Below are 18,258 nucleotides of genomic sequence, written 5' to 3' on the forward strand. Positions count from 1 at the left end.
ATTCATTTCATTGACTGTGGGGGAAACCAGAGCACCCAGAGGAAACCCACATGAACTTGCTCTGAGGTGGCAGTGCTAACCACTTAGCCACTGATGACAACAGTAAGACATCCTTAGGACAATCCTTAGTTGAATTTTTTTGATGAACTATTCCTTCACAGTTGCAGTCAAAAGTATTAGCCCTCCTTTGATTTATTTTTATTTTTTACGAAAAGTAGTATGATACAGTTTGCTATTTGGTATCTTTTAACTGTGGAAATGACCCTAAAAGCGTACCGAACCTTACCGTATCGTACCACTCAGTGGAAACGGGCCATAATTAATTAAGCTTCTAAATGTCACTCTAAGCTGATTACTAGTATCTTGAAAAATATCTAGTAAAATTTTATGTACTGTCATCATGGCAAAGAAACTTGTTATTAAAACTATTATGTATAGAAATGTCTTGAAAAATATTATTTCCATTAATGTATTAATCCACAAATGTATGTTGGGGGGCTAATAATTCTGACTTCAACTGTAAGCTGTTGTAAGGATGTTTTGGAACACAATGAAACTCCAGTACTGTATCCACTCTCTCTCCCCCCACAGACATCACAATCACTCATGGCTGAAGCGTCTGGACTCTCCAGGCTACTGTACAGTAGGTGAATCCTCGCACTCCTTCTCTCTCCCTCACAACCTGTGCTCCAGTGAAGCAGACGAGGACATCATCTCCCCCTACGCCAGCTTCACCTCCCTGTCAGAGCGGGCAGCGCCAATCCTAAGCGGCTGGCTGGACAAACTCTCTCCTCAAGGGTACGAGCCTCCACCGGGCCTCCTGCTCCTGATCTCCTCTCGTCTCTGCATCTCCTTCAGTGGCTTCAGTTTCTGCTTCCTGTCTGTCCTCTATGGCCGGTTTGTCATCACTTTTGTGTGTTGTGGCTCCTGCTGTTTGTTCCTGTCCTCTGCTTGACAGCTGCCAGTGTCTAGATTCACTTCCTTCTGACCTTATTTCAGACCTATTACATTGGGACAGTTGTGACGTGTGATGTAGTTGTTTTTCTCTGATGCCGTCTCTGTTCTTTTTTTAGAAACTACGTGTTCCAGAAACGATATGTGAAATTTGACGGGAAGAACTTAATGTACTTTGGGAGCGAAAAGGTATGATTGTGTGTGAACGGGCTGTTATGAAAGTTTAGGGTTTCATAAGTCATATCATGCATTCATTACATTTTTTATTTGTTTTTATTTTTTAACAAAATCATGTTTTCAGTAGAGGTATGGTTAGAAGACAATTTTCAGTTTTGCACTTTGATTTTTAAAGTTGGTGTTTTTAGATTCCTCAAATACTATTGTTGTGTAAAACTGTAAAACCCACAGGTTTGAAATATACTTGCACTGGTAGCCGGATTGTAACACACCCTTTACCCAGGTTGCTTTATTGGCATAACATTTAAATCAAATCAATTTAAACCACTTTTATTGTCACATCATCAGCAGCACGTGTGCTATGATGAGTGAAAAGCTTAGGTGCTGGCTCCAGACAGTGCAAAATACATTCATTCATTCATTTTCTTGTTGGCTTAGTCTCTTTATTAATCCGGGGTCACCACAGCGGAATGAACCACCAACTTATCCAGCACGTTTTTACGCAGCGGATGCCCTTCCAGCCGCAACCCATCTCTGGGAAACATACACACACACACACACACACACACATACACTACTGACAATTTAGCCTACCCAATTCACCTGTACCACATGTCTTTGGACTGTGGGGGAGTACCCGGAGGAAACCCACGTGAACGCAGGGAGAACATGCAAACTCCACACAGAAACGCCAACTGAGCCGAGATTCCAACCAGCAACCCAGCGACCTTCTTGCTGTGAGGCAACAGCACTACCTACTGCGAGCAATGCAAAAAGCAAAAGTCAACTACTAGACATTTTGGGAGATTTAGAACCAACGGTCGTAGTTGCCAGACACACTTTAAAAATTTTAACAGGCGCATCTCTGTGGGTCTCTGCACACCACATGAGACTGTCTGAGGAATTGTTGTTGACAGTTCTTGCGCACACACAAAGTGTTTTTTTTTTTTTTTGTACACGAAATGTGTAAGGCGAGAGTAGATTTTCCACTGATTAATCAAACGTGGATGTTTCGTTATCTTGGGTGGATACAAAAAAAAGTGTAAATGGAAGATAATATTGGTAAATAAAACTGTCACCAAATATGCTTGGGCGGCTGTTAATATATCTGGGCGGCCCCCCTAAGTAGAGTCTATCCGTGGGAAGCACTGGAACAGATAAAAACACATCAAGTTTTCAGTTCAAAAATTATATATAAGAAAATTACTTTAAATGGATTTTTTTTTCAAATTTACATTTATTTTAAATGTTTATTTTTATGAAATTATTTTTATTTGGTGTCCTCACTAAATATGCTGATTTATGTTTACTATCAACATTCATTTAAAAACAGTTTTGCTGTTTAATATTAGTGAAAATCATGATCTTTTTTAAGCATTCTGTAACTAAAAGAAGAATATTTAGTGTCAAAAAGATCAGCATGCAGACAAATATACATGTTGTATTCGGTCACTTTTAATGAACTGTTCACTGTTAAATATAGTTTTTAACCATCACTGCCTTATCCCGAATATTGGTAAACAGTTGAACAACACTGAATAGATGCTATTGACTTTTAAATGACCTCACACACCAAAAGAAAACAAGAAATCTTTGTGAATTACCTTTTCACACCAAGAGCGAAACCGATATTGAATGATAAGTAAACTGCCAGAACAATAGACGGAGCTGATTGACAAACACATTTTTGTTCTTTTGGAGCCTTTCATCTCAGCTGGTATGGGAGATGTTATGATACACTATGGTATGATACATGCTTGGAAGTTCCAATAAATGGTATTTTGGGCTGGGTAGGATGTTTATTGTTCTCAAATTTATAGTACAGCATGTGTTTATTACAATCAACTGGTTCATCGTGATGTGTGACCGTTTTATGCATTTCAGTCTTCCTGAAGATCTGTAAAATATAAACACATCACACATTCCTTTGTGGTGTTCTGCAGATGCCGCATATGCTGCTACACTGTTATTCCTAACACAAATGGTCTTTTTCCCCCTTCAGGATGCCTATCCCAAAGGTGTGATTCCTTTAGCTGCCATACAGATGGCCCGTCTAGCCAAAGACAACAAATTTGAGATAGTGACAAGTCACCGGACATTTGTCTTCCGAGCTGATAATGATGGTAAGCGCTGCTTTTTTTGACATTCTTAACCTTTTCTTGAGGTGTCCATTTCATCAGTGCTTTCATTCTCTGGGAATCAATTCATTACTCTCTCTAACAGCATGATTTCCTGCTTAAACTCCAAGCAGTAACCCTTTTTTTGTATTGACATTTATCACTTTGCAGATGTGACATGTTGCATTCAAGATATTTATGCATTCTATGGGAATTGAATGCATAACCATGCCATCGATAACATCAAGCGATTTAACTGAGCTTCCAGCAGATAACTTGTGTTGCATTTAAGGAGTATTTCATCAGTTCATGCAATCTCAATTTACAATTGACAATTTACATTGATAAATTTATGAAGTTAAGGATTTTATATTTAAAGACACTTTCATTCAAAATAACTCATTTCATTTGTGTAGATTTCATCAGTTCATGCATGAACTCGCAACCATGCAGTTGCCAACACCCTGATCTTTTGCTTGAGCCACAAATTGATAACTTATATATTGATTATAGATTGTAAAACACATTACAAAAATATGAAAAAAGGACAACATAAATATGTAACAATAAGCGAATAGACTGAAGAGTGTTTTGAGCAAAAAATTATAATATTATTAAAAATAAATGAATAAATAATAATAAAAAAATAAATAAAAAAGGAAAAACACTAGTGCAATCTTATATACAGAAAAAACAAGTCTACAATGTGTTGACCAGAACTAGTATCCAGTACCAAGCCGGAAACTGGGGGATGGGAACTCAATCAGAAGGAGACAAGTCAAGCTGAAAAGTTTGAACATGTTTGCAAAGGGGTTCCCACAATTGAATGAATATAGTGCTAGGTCGGTGAACAGAGTACCTAATATTCTCTAATTTCATTAAAAAAAAGAAAATTTCTTATCCAACAATTCTGAGAAGGAGGGTAACGGCTCTTCCAGTTCAGAAGAAATAATCGCTTAGCCAGATGGGTTAAGAAGGCTACAAAGTCTACAAAATGATAGGGCAAAGTGTGCTCGGGCAATAGAGCCACAAATAAACTAATAATTAGACATGGGGTGATTTCAACAGTGGTAATAGCTGACAGTAAGAGGAAAATTTGCCTCCAAAAAGAAAGCAAAGAAGGACAGGACCAAACATATGGATTAAAGTAGGTGAACCAGAATGACACGTCACACTCGGGGTCAATAGACGGGTTGATGCTAGCTAGCCTGCACTTGGACCGATGAGCTCTATGCACTACCTTGCATCGTATTAGCCTGTGTCATTTACAGATTGAGGAAAATAGATAACTTCTAGATAATAGATTAATTTTAGATAATAGATTCATTTTACTTTGCTTTTTGACAAAACCCAAAATGTCATTGTGTTTGCAAATGACCTTGTCAGCATTTTTCATGGCGGATGATGTGGTTTTGATATGACCTGTCCTTAAAACACATAGTGGCTCAATATAAAAAAAAAATCAAAGGAAAAAAGGTCTACAATAGATCTGTAGAACAGCGCTTTACAGCGTATTTGAAGTTTTACTAGAGGCCTGCTTTATGTCTTTTTGTAGTCCAGAGGAGCAAATGGTGCAGCACGTTGCAGGAGCGGGTCAAAGAACAGCTGGTTTTTGGTCGCCCACGTTTTGGCCCCGGCAGTCACTGCCAAAAGAGCGGCTTCCTGGAGCTCAAAGGAACCAAGTCAAAGATCTACACCGCAATTATAATGGAGCAGATCTGGTTGTACAAGAGTGAGCAGGTGATTAGTTAATCACGTTATAGTTAATTGTGTTATAGCCATACCGCTGTAGATTTAATACCAGTGATTTGCTTTACCTTACAAAATGCAATTCAAGTGTTATAAAACCTTTGTAACTTCTCAAAGAATATGTGCAGTTTAACAAAAAATTATGCAAGTTATTTTATTAGTGATTTGTAAATAAAAGCTGGCTCTTTTGTGTTTCACAGTGCTTTAAAAATGGGATTGGAATTACAGTAATTGAGGCGAGAGGTGCTACAATTCGTGATGGGAAGGGCAAGAGCTTTGATCTCATTACACCTTATAAAACCTTCAGGTAAACGGCTGAAGTCACGCTATGCTTTTGTTAAGAAGATTGTACATGTTTAACCTCTTAAGCCATTTACAACAGAGCAAAAGCATTGTTTAATCTGTAATATTGATGTTTGTAGTGTATTTAATAACGCTATTTTTATTTATTACATCCATAATTTAAAAACGGTTAAGGCATTAATACAAATTATTATCATGTGCAATTTTGATCAGTTGTGTAGATGTTTTTAATGGGTGAAATGTAGATTTTTTTTTTGTACTTTTTAATAAATTTATATTATATTATATTATATTATATTATATTATATTATATTATATTATATTATATTATATTATATTATAGTCACTATAGAATTTTAAGGTTGTAACATTTTTGTTAAAATTGAGTTATTCACATATTCTTATAATTTAATAAGACATCATTTATTTACATCATGTGATGTTTTTTCTAAGTTGTATTTCATTTTAAGACTTTTTTTCATAAGTTTTATTTAATTTTAAGACTTTTTATTTAAAAAACAAAAAAGGTTTAATATAAAAGGTTGAAACCTTCTTTCTGTGAGCCAATCAGCATTTTTTGACAATGAGATGAAATGTTAAACTATTTATTGTTGAAAAAGCAACAGTTATTTAAAACATGTAATATATTAAATGTGAAATATTTTTATTTGTGTTTATATAGTCAGTGAAACATTTTTCAGTGTTTATTAAACTCATTTGCTCATTGTCTGTTTTCTTTTAGAGTTTTTACATTTTATATTAAGCCTTGGAGGGCAAATACTTAATTTAATTCATGGGACATTTCATTCAATAAGTAAAGTTAAATAGTTCATATAAAGCATAAAATTCAATAAATAGCACCATATTAATTACATAAAATTAACATCTGCACTGGAAAAAGATATTTATCACAGCCTTGTATGCTTAATTAAAAAAAAAATCCATCCTAAAACATTATATAAATATTACAGAAAGCAAAAAAAGTACTTTCTCAAGCATCAACATGTTGTTACAACACCAATTTATATATTTCTAATTAAATTATTTAGCCGATTATTTAGCTGATTGTATTTCTTGATAAGTATTGTTGCATTGTAGCATATTGTTTGCTATATGGAATGCAAAAACTTTAAAGCTCACTATATCATAATCTTTTAGAACGCAAATAGAACCTTATAATTCCAAAGTGACTATATCATATTATATATATTAAATTACATTGTTATGCTGTTATAATAAATAAAGAATGTTATATTATCTAAAAATTATGCTAAATTACATTACATAAAAAATTATTACAACATTACTTTAAAATATTATTTGTTTATAAAAAAATATTCAGTACTATTTGAAATTTTAAGATCTGTAAACAATAAATAAACATAAAAAGTCCATTTAATTGTATATTCTATGAAACAAACACACACACAGAAGACACACTGTGGTTTATTTCCATAGACTAGAGCTATTTAATAAGATCTATGCAGGTAGAGTATTAAGAGTGTCGTGTGCACCATTGCAGCTTTACGGCAGAGACGGATCGTGAGAAGCGGGACTGGATGGAGGCCCTGCAGGAATCTATAGCCGAAACACTCTCTGACTACGAGGTGGCCGAGAAGATCTGGTCCAACAGGTCCAACAAGATCTGCGCAGACTGCAAAGCCATCAATCCAGACTGGGCATCAATCAACCTCTGTGTGGTCATCTGTAAAAACTGCGCAGGTCTGTGTGTGAGTGTGTGTGTGTGGCAGCTTAACAGACTGTTTTAACAGCTTGATGGCATTTAGAATTTCAGCTGAGACATTGCAGACAAAAACGTTTTGGCCTTTTGGCTTTTCATGCAGTAACTCCTCACTCTAATGCAAAGTAAACACTGTAAACACAAAGGCTGTTTTTTTACAATTAGTTAAGGGATAAATCTCCACTTCTGCAGCATTTAAATACATCAAATATATTATATATCTATATTCTGAAGGTTTTTCTAAACAATTCATACATAATTTTGCAGATTACATACAAACATTTTATTCTACAAATAGTTTTTTCTCTCCAGTATTTTCTATGTAACATTTTTTGACTGCAATATATGTCAAAAACCTGATCTCATCAAATGTTTAGATTGTTTTTGTCCTAAAAAAATATGCAAATGATTACACATTTCATCAAATAATTCCTCATTTGCATATTTGTTGTTAACATTTTAGAAAAATGTTTGAAATTCTCAATGCAATCCATCCACTGAAGAAGTAAGATGATGACCTTTATATATTTAATTAATTGTTTACTCCATTACTCCATTAAATTTCACAGTTATAAAGTCTGACTTAGTGTGGGACGGTTTGCATTCTCAAACAGTGACTAAGCAGCAATGGTAGCGTCTCGGTTGATCCAGATGGTGCTAAGAGTTTGTAAGCTCATTTGAGAGTTCACACGAGGTCCTCCATGCAGATAAAAGTGGCTCAGAGGCACCATATCAGGAAGTCTTTGTAGGCCAAACACAGTGAATGAATGGTGTGTGGAGAGTGATGTGCTGCCTCTTTTGTTCTGTCCGCCCGCAGGCCAACATCGAGGTCTGGGCACAATGGTGTCTAAAGTGCAGAGTCTGAAACTGGACACCAGCGTGTGGAGCAATGAGATCGTTCAGGTTAGGGTTTGTGTTTACAGCTGCATTTCGGGCATTTTAGTGTTACGTGTTGCATAGTAATGCTTATGTTTATGTGTTGTAGCTCTTCATAATGCTTGGCAATGATAGAGCCAATGAATTCTGGGCTGCCAGGCTTCCTGTGTCTGAAGAGCTGGACTGTGATGCTACTCCAGAGCAGCGGAGAGAGTTTATAAGCCACAAGTACAAAGAGGGCCGATACAGACACCCCCATCCTAGCTTTAGCAGCCAGGAGGAACTGCTGAAGGTAAAGGAGAAAGGGGGTTTTATAGATCATGGCATGAAAATCAAAAGTGTTGAGTATTGCTGCTGAAACATTGGGTTTTACTTCAACGGGCTTAATTTTGAACTTACTTTAAATAAATATTTAAAAAATAAAGTGTAATAGTGGTTGTAGTTACAGGCTTATATTATCTGAAAATAATTTATAGCCATAGTAAATTAATGATAAACAAACAATGAAATAAATAAAGTAACACAATATAAGAGATGTACTGTTGTTAATAGCGTCCATGTGTGCTACATTCACAATAGATTTCTAACGTAATACACCATAACTTAGTGGGAAGAACATGTTGTTTTATCTTGACCAAGTGAATTAAGTCATCAGTAAAGCTTATTAAAAACAAATTGCAAGTGCGACTAAATACATTTTCCACTTCCCACACAGTTTTTTGTTGCAAATGTGAGTGAAATAGGCGCACCTTTGAGGCCTGAAATAATGTTTTTATGCCAGATCTATACATAATAATAGTATTTAATATTGTATATAATTTAGTATAATGATCATTTAAAATGCAATAAATTAAATTATGCTACGAGTTTAGTAAAATACCAATTATTGAAAACAAGGTCATTTTCAAAAACTTTAATCTTTCTTAAACTTATTGTAACATTATTTAAAATTTAAGAGCTACTGCAAAAAATACTACTAATACTAATAAGAAATCTTATCAAATTTGAATAAAATTCTTAACTTTTTTAAAATGCACAATAAAACGAATGTAGATAATAATAATTATTTCAATACTACTAATAAATGACCGTAATGCAGAATGACATTATTATTATTATTATTATTATTATTATTATTGTTAATATTATTATGATTATTATAATTATATTGTTGTTCTTATTATCATTCTTATTATCATTATTATTGTTATTATCATTATTATTATCATTATTATTATTATTATTGTTAATATTATTATTATTATTTTTACTAGTATTTGTAAGTGCACAGTAAATAAAATAAAATTGTATATATAATTATTAAAATTTGTTATATTAAATAAAATAAATCTTGTACTCCTACTAATAAAATTACAATAATAGTAATAACAATTATTTAATTTTTAAATACTATAAATAAAATACAATGATGCTAAATTTGATGCTTCTATTTCAAATACTGCAATGGCTACTATTAATAGATTTGTTGTTGTAAAAAAGATAAATAACAGGTGTAAAATTCAAAACTAATACAGTATAGTATCATTACTGAATTAAAATCTAAAGTCATTACAATTTCTATTGTAAAAAAACAATTATCCCAGTAATGAACAATATAACTAGATGGCGAAAAAGAAAGTGTAGACAAGCCTGTTTTCTTTCTAACAGTTAGCAGTGTTTGAAGTCTCTGTGCTGATCTACACAGACCTTTATATGCAGATAACACCGAGCAATGTTTTGACTAATGCTTTTTCCGAAGTCTTCAGGGCCTCATAATCTTAATACTTTTGCACAATAACTGCGTTTCCTCTACCTCTTCTGCAACCGACACTTCATTTTGAAATACCCACAACACTTCCCTACATCAGAAGCAGATGCCGTTTCACATATAATAGGTTTGCTTCAAAAGAAAACTTTTAGAACAGTCGGCACTAACAGGACAGCCCAGCTTAATATAGCCAGAGCCATCTAAGTATTATGCCGGCGGTCAAGCCAAGATTAGTGTGTATTATTCTTCACCAAGACTATCATTTGTGCATCCAGTCTACCTCCTGCACCCCTGGAATTAGCCGACAGCAGTGCTGTGAATTGTGAATAATTGAGAAAGCTAATAAAAGGCTTTTATTTTGATAGAGCTTTGAATGTCCTTTGGCTGAATGGTCCATTAGCGCTGCATTGGTTTAAGTGTGTGTATGTTTGGTTCCTGTAGGCGCTGTGCACCGCCGTGACCGAGCAGAACCTGCTGAAAACAGTCACTCAGATTTTTGCAGAGGCAGAGGCCGCGAGACTTGCTGACGCTAATGGAAACGATAAGCGTGTGTCGCCGCATTACTCATACACACAGTCTGCAGGTATGAGAAGAGAGCAGAACTTCACTTCTGCTTAATGGAGAAGTTTGTCTGTTAATCAGCAACAAAAAGTACCATTAGGTTTAATTCTTCACCTGGCTGACATGGTGTTGGTTTAATTTGGTCAGATAGATTTTATATATACCAGTCAGAATTATTAGCCCCCTTTGAATTTTTTTTTTATTCTAAATATTTCCCAAATGATGTTTAACAGGGCAAGAAAACTTTCACTGTATGTCTAGTAATAATTTTTCTTTTAAAGAAAGTCTTATTTGTTTTATTTCGGCTAGAATAAAAGCAGTTTTTAATTTTTTAAACACCATTTTAAGGACAAAATTATTAGCCCCTTCATTCATTCGCTTTTCTTTTTGGCTCAGTCCCTTTAATAATCCGGGGTTGCCACAGCGGAATGAACCGCCAACTTATCCAGCACGTTTTACAAAGCTGATGCCCTTCCAACTGCAACCCATCCCTGGGTTATTAGCCCCTTTAAGCTATATATTTCAGATAGTCTACAGAACAAACCATCACTAAACAAAAACTTGCCTAATAACCCTAACCTGCCTAGTTAACCTAATTAACCTAGTTAAGCCTTTAAATGTCACTTTAAGCTGTATAGAAGTGACAAAGATAAAATAAATCAGTTATTAGAGATGAGTTATTAAAACTATTATGTTTAGAAATGTGTTGAAAAATCCTCTCTCTGTTAAACAGAAATTGAGGAAAAACTGAAACAGGGAGGCTAATAATTCAAGGGGGCTAATAGTTCTGACTTCAACTGTATATAATTGAGTACACCCCATTTTGAAAATGAAAATTTATCTGTATAATATTTTAGTCACCAAACATATTTAGAAATTGAAAGATATTACAATTAAACTCAAGAAAAAATGGCAAAAACAATTACCACAAAAAAATTCAACAACATTTAAAAATTTTTTTTTTGCTTCTCTTGATTTTTACTCTTTTAAATTTGTATTTCATATTTTTCTATAACATATAAATTTGTGTGTTCTACTTTTTGGACCGTTATCGTAAGTAATTTTGTTAGATAAGCTCCAGATTTGGCTTCAGTACTGACTAATCTAAGGTATGTGCACAATACTATATTGTATAGCTCCCTATTTAAAATATGAATTTAAAAGGGATTTGAGAGGGGTGTACTTAATTTGTTTTCTACTCATTTTATTGTAAATTTATATTTAATTTTAATGTCTTTGTTATTATTCATTTTATTATTATCTGTTGTTGCTAGAAAAGAAAGTAATGATTTTTGGTTAGCATAATGTCAGTTTATTTTGATTAGCTACTGTACGTTTTAGCGTGATTAATATTAAAAGAATTTTTTGGAATATTTTGTTGTGCGTGCGTTTGCGTGCGTGTGCGCGTGTGTGCGCGTGTGTGTGTGCGCGTGTGTGTGCGTGTGTGTGTGCGTGCGTGTGCGTGTGTGTGTGTGCGTGCGTGTATGCATTTAATTATAATTAGGTTTAAAACGGTTGTTCTGAAAAAGGAGAACTTTAAAAAGAAAAACTTTATTCATCAAGCACACATTAAATTGATCAAAAGAATTGATTCAAGACATTTATAATGACACAAAAATGTATGTTAAACATATGTTGTTAATGTGAAATTTATATCTCTACCAAATCCTGAAAGTAATTTTTTTAAATTATTTTTTTTCAACAAAATAAAGCAGAAGAAATTGATTATGTTTTCAGCATTTATCATAAGAACCAATAATAACTTCAAGTGTCACACGACACTAAAACATGATGTATAAAATGTTCATCTTTAATCACATCAATAAATTGCATTTTGAAGCTTTCACATAGGAAAGTTCACTTTAAGCTATAATTAATTGAATATGTAATGTACTATTGGTGAGCAACTTTTAAAACGAAAAAATGAACAAATCTTCCTGTAGCCAAATTTTTGAGTACTGTATATTTGCTATGCTTTCCTGCATTTACTACAATAAAAAATTAACATCAGTAAATTTAATTCACCTTTGATATAATTTATAGTTTATTTAACTTTTTATATTATATAAAAATGTCTTGTTTAATCTGTTCAAGTGTAATATGAGCGACATTTTTTCAGATTCCTGCGTGTATGATGAGATCATGCAGCCCATCCTGTACTCCGGCTTCCTCTACAAGTCAGGCTCTTTGAACAAAGGGACATTATCACGCAGGACCAGAGACGGTAGGAGACTATATAGCAAAAACAAGTGCTGGCAAAAATTCAGAAATAAAATGCATCTCTTACAAATAAATCTGTCATAATGTTTCAAATTCATTAATCTGTTTGAAAATGTAATGAATTTGGTATTTTTAAAGTGCTCTTCAATATTTATTTACTTTATTTTAAAGTATTTTAAAGTTTGGAATTGGTGAGATTTAAAACATATATACCAGTGCAAAAATGCATTAAAATCATCGAAAAAGTCTCAACGATTCACAATTTTACAAATAATTTCTATACTTTTTTCAAAGAATCTACAAAGATGTTATATATATATATATATATTAATATATTATAATTGAAGTCAGAATTATTAGCCCCCTTTAAATAGTTTTTTTTTTTTTTTTTTACTTTTTTAAGTATTTCCCAAATGATGTTTAACAGAGCAAGGAAATTTTCACAGTATGTCTGATAATATTTTTTTCTTCTGGAGAAAGTCTTATTTGTTTTATTTTGTTTTGTTTTTATTTTAAGCATTTAAATGTGACTTTAAGCTGTATAGTAGTGTCTTAAAAAAATATCCAGTAAAATATTATTTACTGTCATCATGACGAAGATAAAATAAATCAGTTATTAGAAATGAGTTATTAAAACTATCATGTTTAGAAATGTGTATCATGTTTAGAAATGTATAATATATATATATATATATAATTTTATTTTTTATATGTTTTTTATAATAATAATTTAAGTATTATCAATTTTACTGGATTTTTTTTAACACTTTAAAAATATTCAGATGGGCACTTGATTGCAACTTGGTTTTAAACAGCATTACTCTTATTCTTAATACCATAATTTGATGTGAAGCATTCATAAAATGACTGAGTACAAATACTAATACACATTCAGATGTTTCAGTTTTTGTTGTTTGATTGTTTTATTACTCTTTCAGCAGATTTCCAAAAATATTGGTGTTCGGTGGAGAAGTCTATTCTCTTTTATGAGTCTGACAGATGTCATGAGCCCAGTATGAAGATCGATGTTAAAGACATCATCTGTTTAGGAGTCAGCAGGCCAGACTCCAGCAACAACAGCGGCTTTATTGACAAGTGAGAGCCACTGCTAACCAACATCCCTCAGGACATTTAAACATTAAAAAAACTCTTAATAATCTTACTCTTGATGTTTTTCTCAGATTTCGCTACACTTTTGAACTTTACCTAATGTCTGATAAACTGGTCCAGTTTGGCTTGGAGACTCCAGATGCTTTGCACAGTTGGGCGAGAGCAATAGGGAAGGTAAATATGAATCAGAACTAGCTGTGTTTTATATGCAAAGGAAACAGTCGCATTGGTGCATTAGATTTCACCTCGGTTTTAATCTCTGGCAGGCCACTACTCCTCTCAGCTGTCACTGCCTGCTGGCGAGAGAGTTCGAGCGGGTGGGTGTGCTGAGATACAAGGCCATGTTAGACCCACAGCAGTGGAAAGAAGGCTTCTTTGTTCTCCAGAAGTCCAACCTGTTCATATGCCCTGGAAATGATGGAGCCGCCGAGGATATTATAAACCTGAAACGCCTACAGGAGCTCAGTGAGTCTGTTTGTTCAATCACTGTGACACTGATATGGTGTTTCAGAGAAAAACATGCTGATTAATTTACCCTTGGGGATTAATAAAAGAAATATGTGCTTTTTTGTCTATTCCTTGGGTTAAAAATGAAGGTATTGCATCGGAAATGGAGAACCATGAGAAGAAGGACATTCTGGTTCTTGTTGAGAAAGGAAGGTAGGTCTTTGACTTGCACAATTTTAAGGGGTCATGAACTAAAAAAAACTAAATTCTCTTCATTTTTAAAAATGTATATATATTAGCTCATAGCACTATAAAAATGTGTCCTGTAAGTTTCGAAACTCAATACATTGTGGTTATTCTAAAATCAACGTGTATTGAAGCCAGTCTGACAAAACCACAGGTTCTGGAATGTTGATGTAACAGGGTGGAAAAACTCCACCTCTGGAGAAGATCCGTGCCTACTTCTTTTTCACTGCCTGTTTAGTCGTGTTAATATGCAAAACTGCAAGCCAATCAGAGCAGTTGGCATTTACTAAGGAGTCTACACTTGGCCGCGCCCATTCAAACTGTTCTAATATGGGAGTCAAAAACAGCTCAGAATATAGTCAATTACTTCCTAATTTGTTTTTTGATGTAAAAATCTTGATAACATTATTAGTAAATTTTAGAGAACAGTACAACATAGAGGTCTGCAGGGGACAAATTTTTTAATCCCGCTCCAGCAAGGTTTTATTCCATACCTAACCGATCCCACCGTATATGCAGCCTTTGTTCACTCGCTGCCCAAACTGCCCCATTTTCTACCCAATCTGACTGTTCTTGCTAAATTTAGATCTGGTTTCCAAAATCTCATGTTAAAATTGAGTACTACCAAGAGAGAGAGATGACAGATTAAACTATGGGTTGTGCAGGGGGGGGAGTGCCACCTTAAAGGTTCCAGTCCTTTGCCTCCTAAAGGGCAAAAGTTTAAGGTATTATCACATCACGCTAAGGCCCCGTTTACACTAATGCGTTTTAGTTTGAAAACGCATAAGTTTTGCTACGGTTACGCCATCCGTCCACACTACGCCGGAGTTCTCGAGCGCCGAAAACGGAGCGTTTCGAAAACGCTGGAGAGGCCGTTTTCATTCTAAAACGCTGCAGCTCCGTCTCAGTGTGGATGGGGAAAGACGGAGACATCTGAAAACGGAGGCGGGGCTGCAGACATTCGCCTCTCTGATTGGGGCTTTTCCTCAATATTAAGTAGCCTAACACACAGTTCAGTCCTGAATCTTCTCCGTGTAAGTTCAGACTTCGCAAGTTTGATCAAGGCTGCATCTCTTCTTCTCAGTTTGATATGGAAAACATACCGAGGACATGCGTCAATCTTCACAGGGAACAGTGTACTTTATAACTTCATTCACATCACCTTGGCTACGTTGTTTCACTTTCTCAACAATAAAATGTAAACTTGATATAAGGAACTGCCTATTTTTATTTTAATATTAACAACTAAACAGACAGCAGAAATGTTGAGGCGTCGTGCTGCATGAGCGTCATCTTCACTGTCTGCATATTTATAACAAAACGGAGCCGATAACAACTGCCTCCTTTCAATTTCAGTGAAAATACGAAACACACCCTCTCTTTTGCTGAAGTTTTAATAATCGATAATGGCCATTATAAAAGTATAACATACAATAAGTTTATACATTATAGGAAATAAAGGCTAGCGATCAGTCAATATACAGAATGTACGTGCTTACATTAATCATTAACTTATCTTTGCGCTCAGCCAAAACACGTTACCTGAGAACAAGTAATAGATTCCAGTGACCAAAGTCAGGGAATATGTCGTTAGATAAAGACAACAAGATGAATGAAATATCCCGTTTAATAAATATAGTGAGATTAGATCCAGCGGGAGATGCTTGATGAGAAGTCCGACTAGCAGAGCTCTCATCTGGGTAGACAGGCTCCAGCGATTGCCAAAGTGTGTGTGTGTGGTCACGTGATGTGCGTTTTCAGCGTTTTGGTGTGGACGGAGAGCAGTTCAGAAACGCTGGGTAAAACGCGAGTGTGGACGCGGATCGTTTTCATTCTAAAACGCCGTTTTAAAACTAATACGCACTAGTGTAAACGGGGCCTAAGGGTCAATTTTTTATTTGTGTCTATGACACATGAAAAAGACTCCCATACATCAGACATCCCTTATGTGGGTTTCCTAACAGTAAACTGACCATTTTCTAATGCAAGCTGAAGGACAGCGCATCTTCACTTTGCTCTCCCATGTTGGTAATGCCTGCTCTGAGGACCGTTATTCAGTTCAGTTCAGTTCACCTTTATTTGTATAGAGCTTTTACAATGTAGATTGTGTCAAAGCAGCTTTACATAAAATATCATAGTAAATTGAAACAGTGTCAGTTAAGTTTTTAGAGTTTAATTTCATTTCAGTTTAGCTCAGTTCCGTGTGGTTTAATATTCACTACTGAGAGTCCAAACACTGAAGAGCAAATCCATCGATGCGCAGCTCTACAGATCCCGAATCATGCAAGCCAGTGGCGACAGCGGCAAGGAAAAAACTTCACCAATTGGCAAAAGTGAAGAAAAAGAACCTCGAGAGAAACCAGGCTTAGTTGGGCACGACCATTTGTCCCCTGGCCAAACGTCTTGTGCAGAGCTACAGTCAAGGCACCAGAGGTTGGAGAATGCTGGACCTCAGTGAAGACTTGTCTGTCCCTGGAGCATTACAGGAATCAGTCTCATGCTGTTCACTCCTCCGTGACCACCACAGTAGCTGCTCAGTATACGGCCTGGTCCAAGAATATGGTCACATAAGGATCATCTCGTTGCTTGTCTTAGATCGAATCAGTGGCACTGCATAGTCTAAGGGCCTCGGGAAGAGTCTCCCCAGGTGGAAATGGAGAATAAAGAGAACAATTAGCTTAGCCACTGTTTATAGTGTATATAAATGAGATGCAAAAACCTGTGTGGAGCACATTCATGTATATACCGCTAAGTGATGCACTGAGTTTATGCTTTGCTAAACAGATAGGTCTTTAATCTAGTTTTGAACTGCGAGAGTGTGTCTGAGCCTCGGACATTATCAGGAAGGCTATTCCAGAGTTTAGGAGCCATAAATGAAAAGGCTCGACCTCCTTTACTCGACTTTGCTATTCTAGGTACTACCTGAGGCCCTAAGTTTTGAGATCCTAAACAGCGGGTTGGATTGTAGCAAGACAGAAGGTTGGTTAGATAAACAGGAGCTAGATTATTTAAAGCTTTATAGTTAAGAAGCAATATTTTAAAATCAATACAAAACTTAACAGGCAGCCAGTGTAAGGAGGATAAAATTGGGGCGAAATGCAGATGATGCGTGCACAGACTATGCGGAATAAAAGCATGTGCAGAAAGCACTGGTGATGCGTTTATCATGGGTTACAGTCATGAGAACAGGCTGTACCGGTGCTTAATAAGAATGAGGAAATCACAGATAAGCTGTTTTTAAATCATGTTGGGATTTGGGAGCCCTATATTGTTAGACTGCCTGCTCTCATTCAAATTACACCAGTTACCGACCGCTACCGAATTTTATTCGGAAATGTATTCCCATGTCACAAGAAATCTGGTGCAATGCAGACCTCTAGTACAAATTAAAACCCTTTTTAAAATGTCCCTTAAAGTGATTTTTTTATATTACTTATTATGTGCTGTGTAATGAGCTGTTTGTGAATGTAAGAGATTTCAAATAGATGGTTCACACACCCTCCACTTGTTCAGAAAGTGTTTGGGTTTTCTTCTGTAAAACACACAATAAAATGTGATATTTGTTGGAAAACATATGACATATGTTGAAAACTGCTAGCTATTGGTAGCCAGTTCATGTCTGTATATGCAAAGTGCCTTTGACTACAACAATGCGTTTTTTGGCAGCCTGCTTAGTATCCTACGAAAATCCTCCTTATTTATTTTATTTTTTTCCCCTTATGTATGTACAGTACCTTGTCAGTTTTTTCTCTGCTTTTACTACAAATTACAAACCATAATACAAAATAAACAACTGTATATAAAGAAAAAACAATGTACCAATATTATGAGTGAGTCCAATTTTATCTGCAATTCTTTGCCACATAACTTTTGCTTTTGTTGATGGTTTTGTGGTCGCTGTGACCTTTTATCGGAAAGTTCTCTTCTCAGATAGCAAACTTAACAAACACTTGCACCACATTCCATTTGGTAGGGCTCATCCCCATGCC

The 18,258-nt window shown here is 35.1% G+C and overlaps 1 protein-coding gene across 5 annotated transcripts in view; it reads left to right on the forward strand.

The window, feature by feature from the left end:
• Window positions 1-18,258, forward strand: part of arap3 (ArfGAP with RhoGAP domain, ankyrin repeat and PH domain 3) — a 59,280-nt gene that overhangs the window by 22,952 nt on the left and 18,070 nt on the right. The window contains exons 6-20 of one of the 5 annotated variants that reach the window (XR_012389776.1): window positions 592-798; window positions 1,074-1,143; window positions 3,134-3,254; window positions 4,804-4,988; window positions 5,198-5,304; window positions 6,823-7,022; window positions 7,859-7,944; window positions 8,027-8,209; window positions 10,127-10,268; window positions 12,366-12,470; window positions 13,405-13,561; window positions 13,648-13,750; window positions 13,843-14,041; window positions 14,173-15,015; window positions 16,154-18,070. Coding sequence is in view for 4 of the 5 variants with exons in the window: in XM_073921873.1 (XP_073777974.1) it covers window positions 592-897; window positions 1,074-1,143; window positions 3,134-3,254; window positions 4,804-4,988; window positions 5,198-5,304; window positions 6,823-7,022; window positions 7,859-7,944; window positions 8,027-8,209; window positions 10,127-10,268; window positions 12,366-12,470; window positions 13,405-13,561; window positions 13,648-13,750; window positions 13,843-14,041; window positions 14,173-14,236 (2,028 nt within the window). In the remaining variant the exon portion in view is untranslated. Of the gene's footprint in view, window positions 1-591; window positions 898-1,073; window positions 1,144-3,133; window positions 3,255-4,803; window positions 4,989-5,197; window positions 5,305-6,822; window positions 7,023-7,858; window positions 7,945-8,026; window positions 8,210-10,126; window positions 10,269-12,365; window positions 12,471-13,404; window positions 13,562-13,647; window positions 13,751-13,842; window positions 14,042-14,172; window positions 15,016-16,153; window positions 18,071-18,258 lie in introns of those variants that run through there. The other 4 variants (XM_073921873.1, XM_073921874.1, XM_682220.9 and 1 more) reach the window with 4 other exon arrangements.

This window comes from Danio rerio, chromosome 14 (genome assembly GCF_049306965.1).
Source record: "Danio rerio strain Tuebingen ecotype United States chromosome 14, GRCz12tu, whole genome shotgun sequence".
Taxonomy (NCBI): Eukaryota; Metazoa; Chordata; class Actinopteri; order Cypriniformes; family Danionidae; genus Danio; species Danio rerio.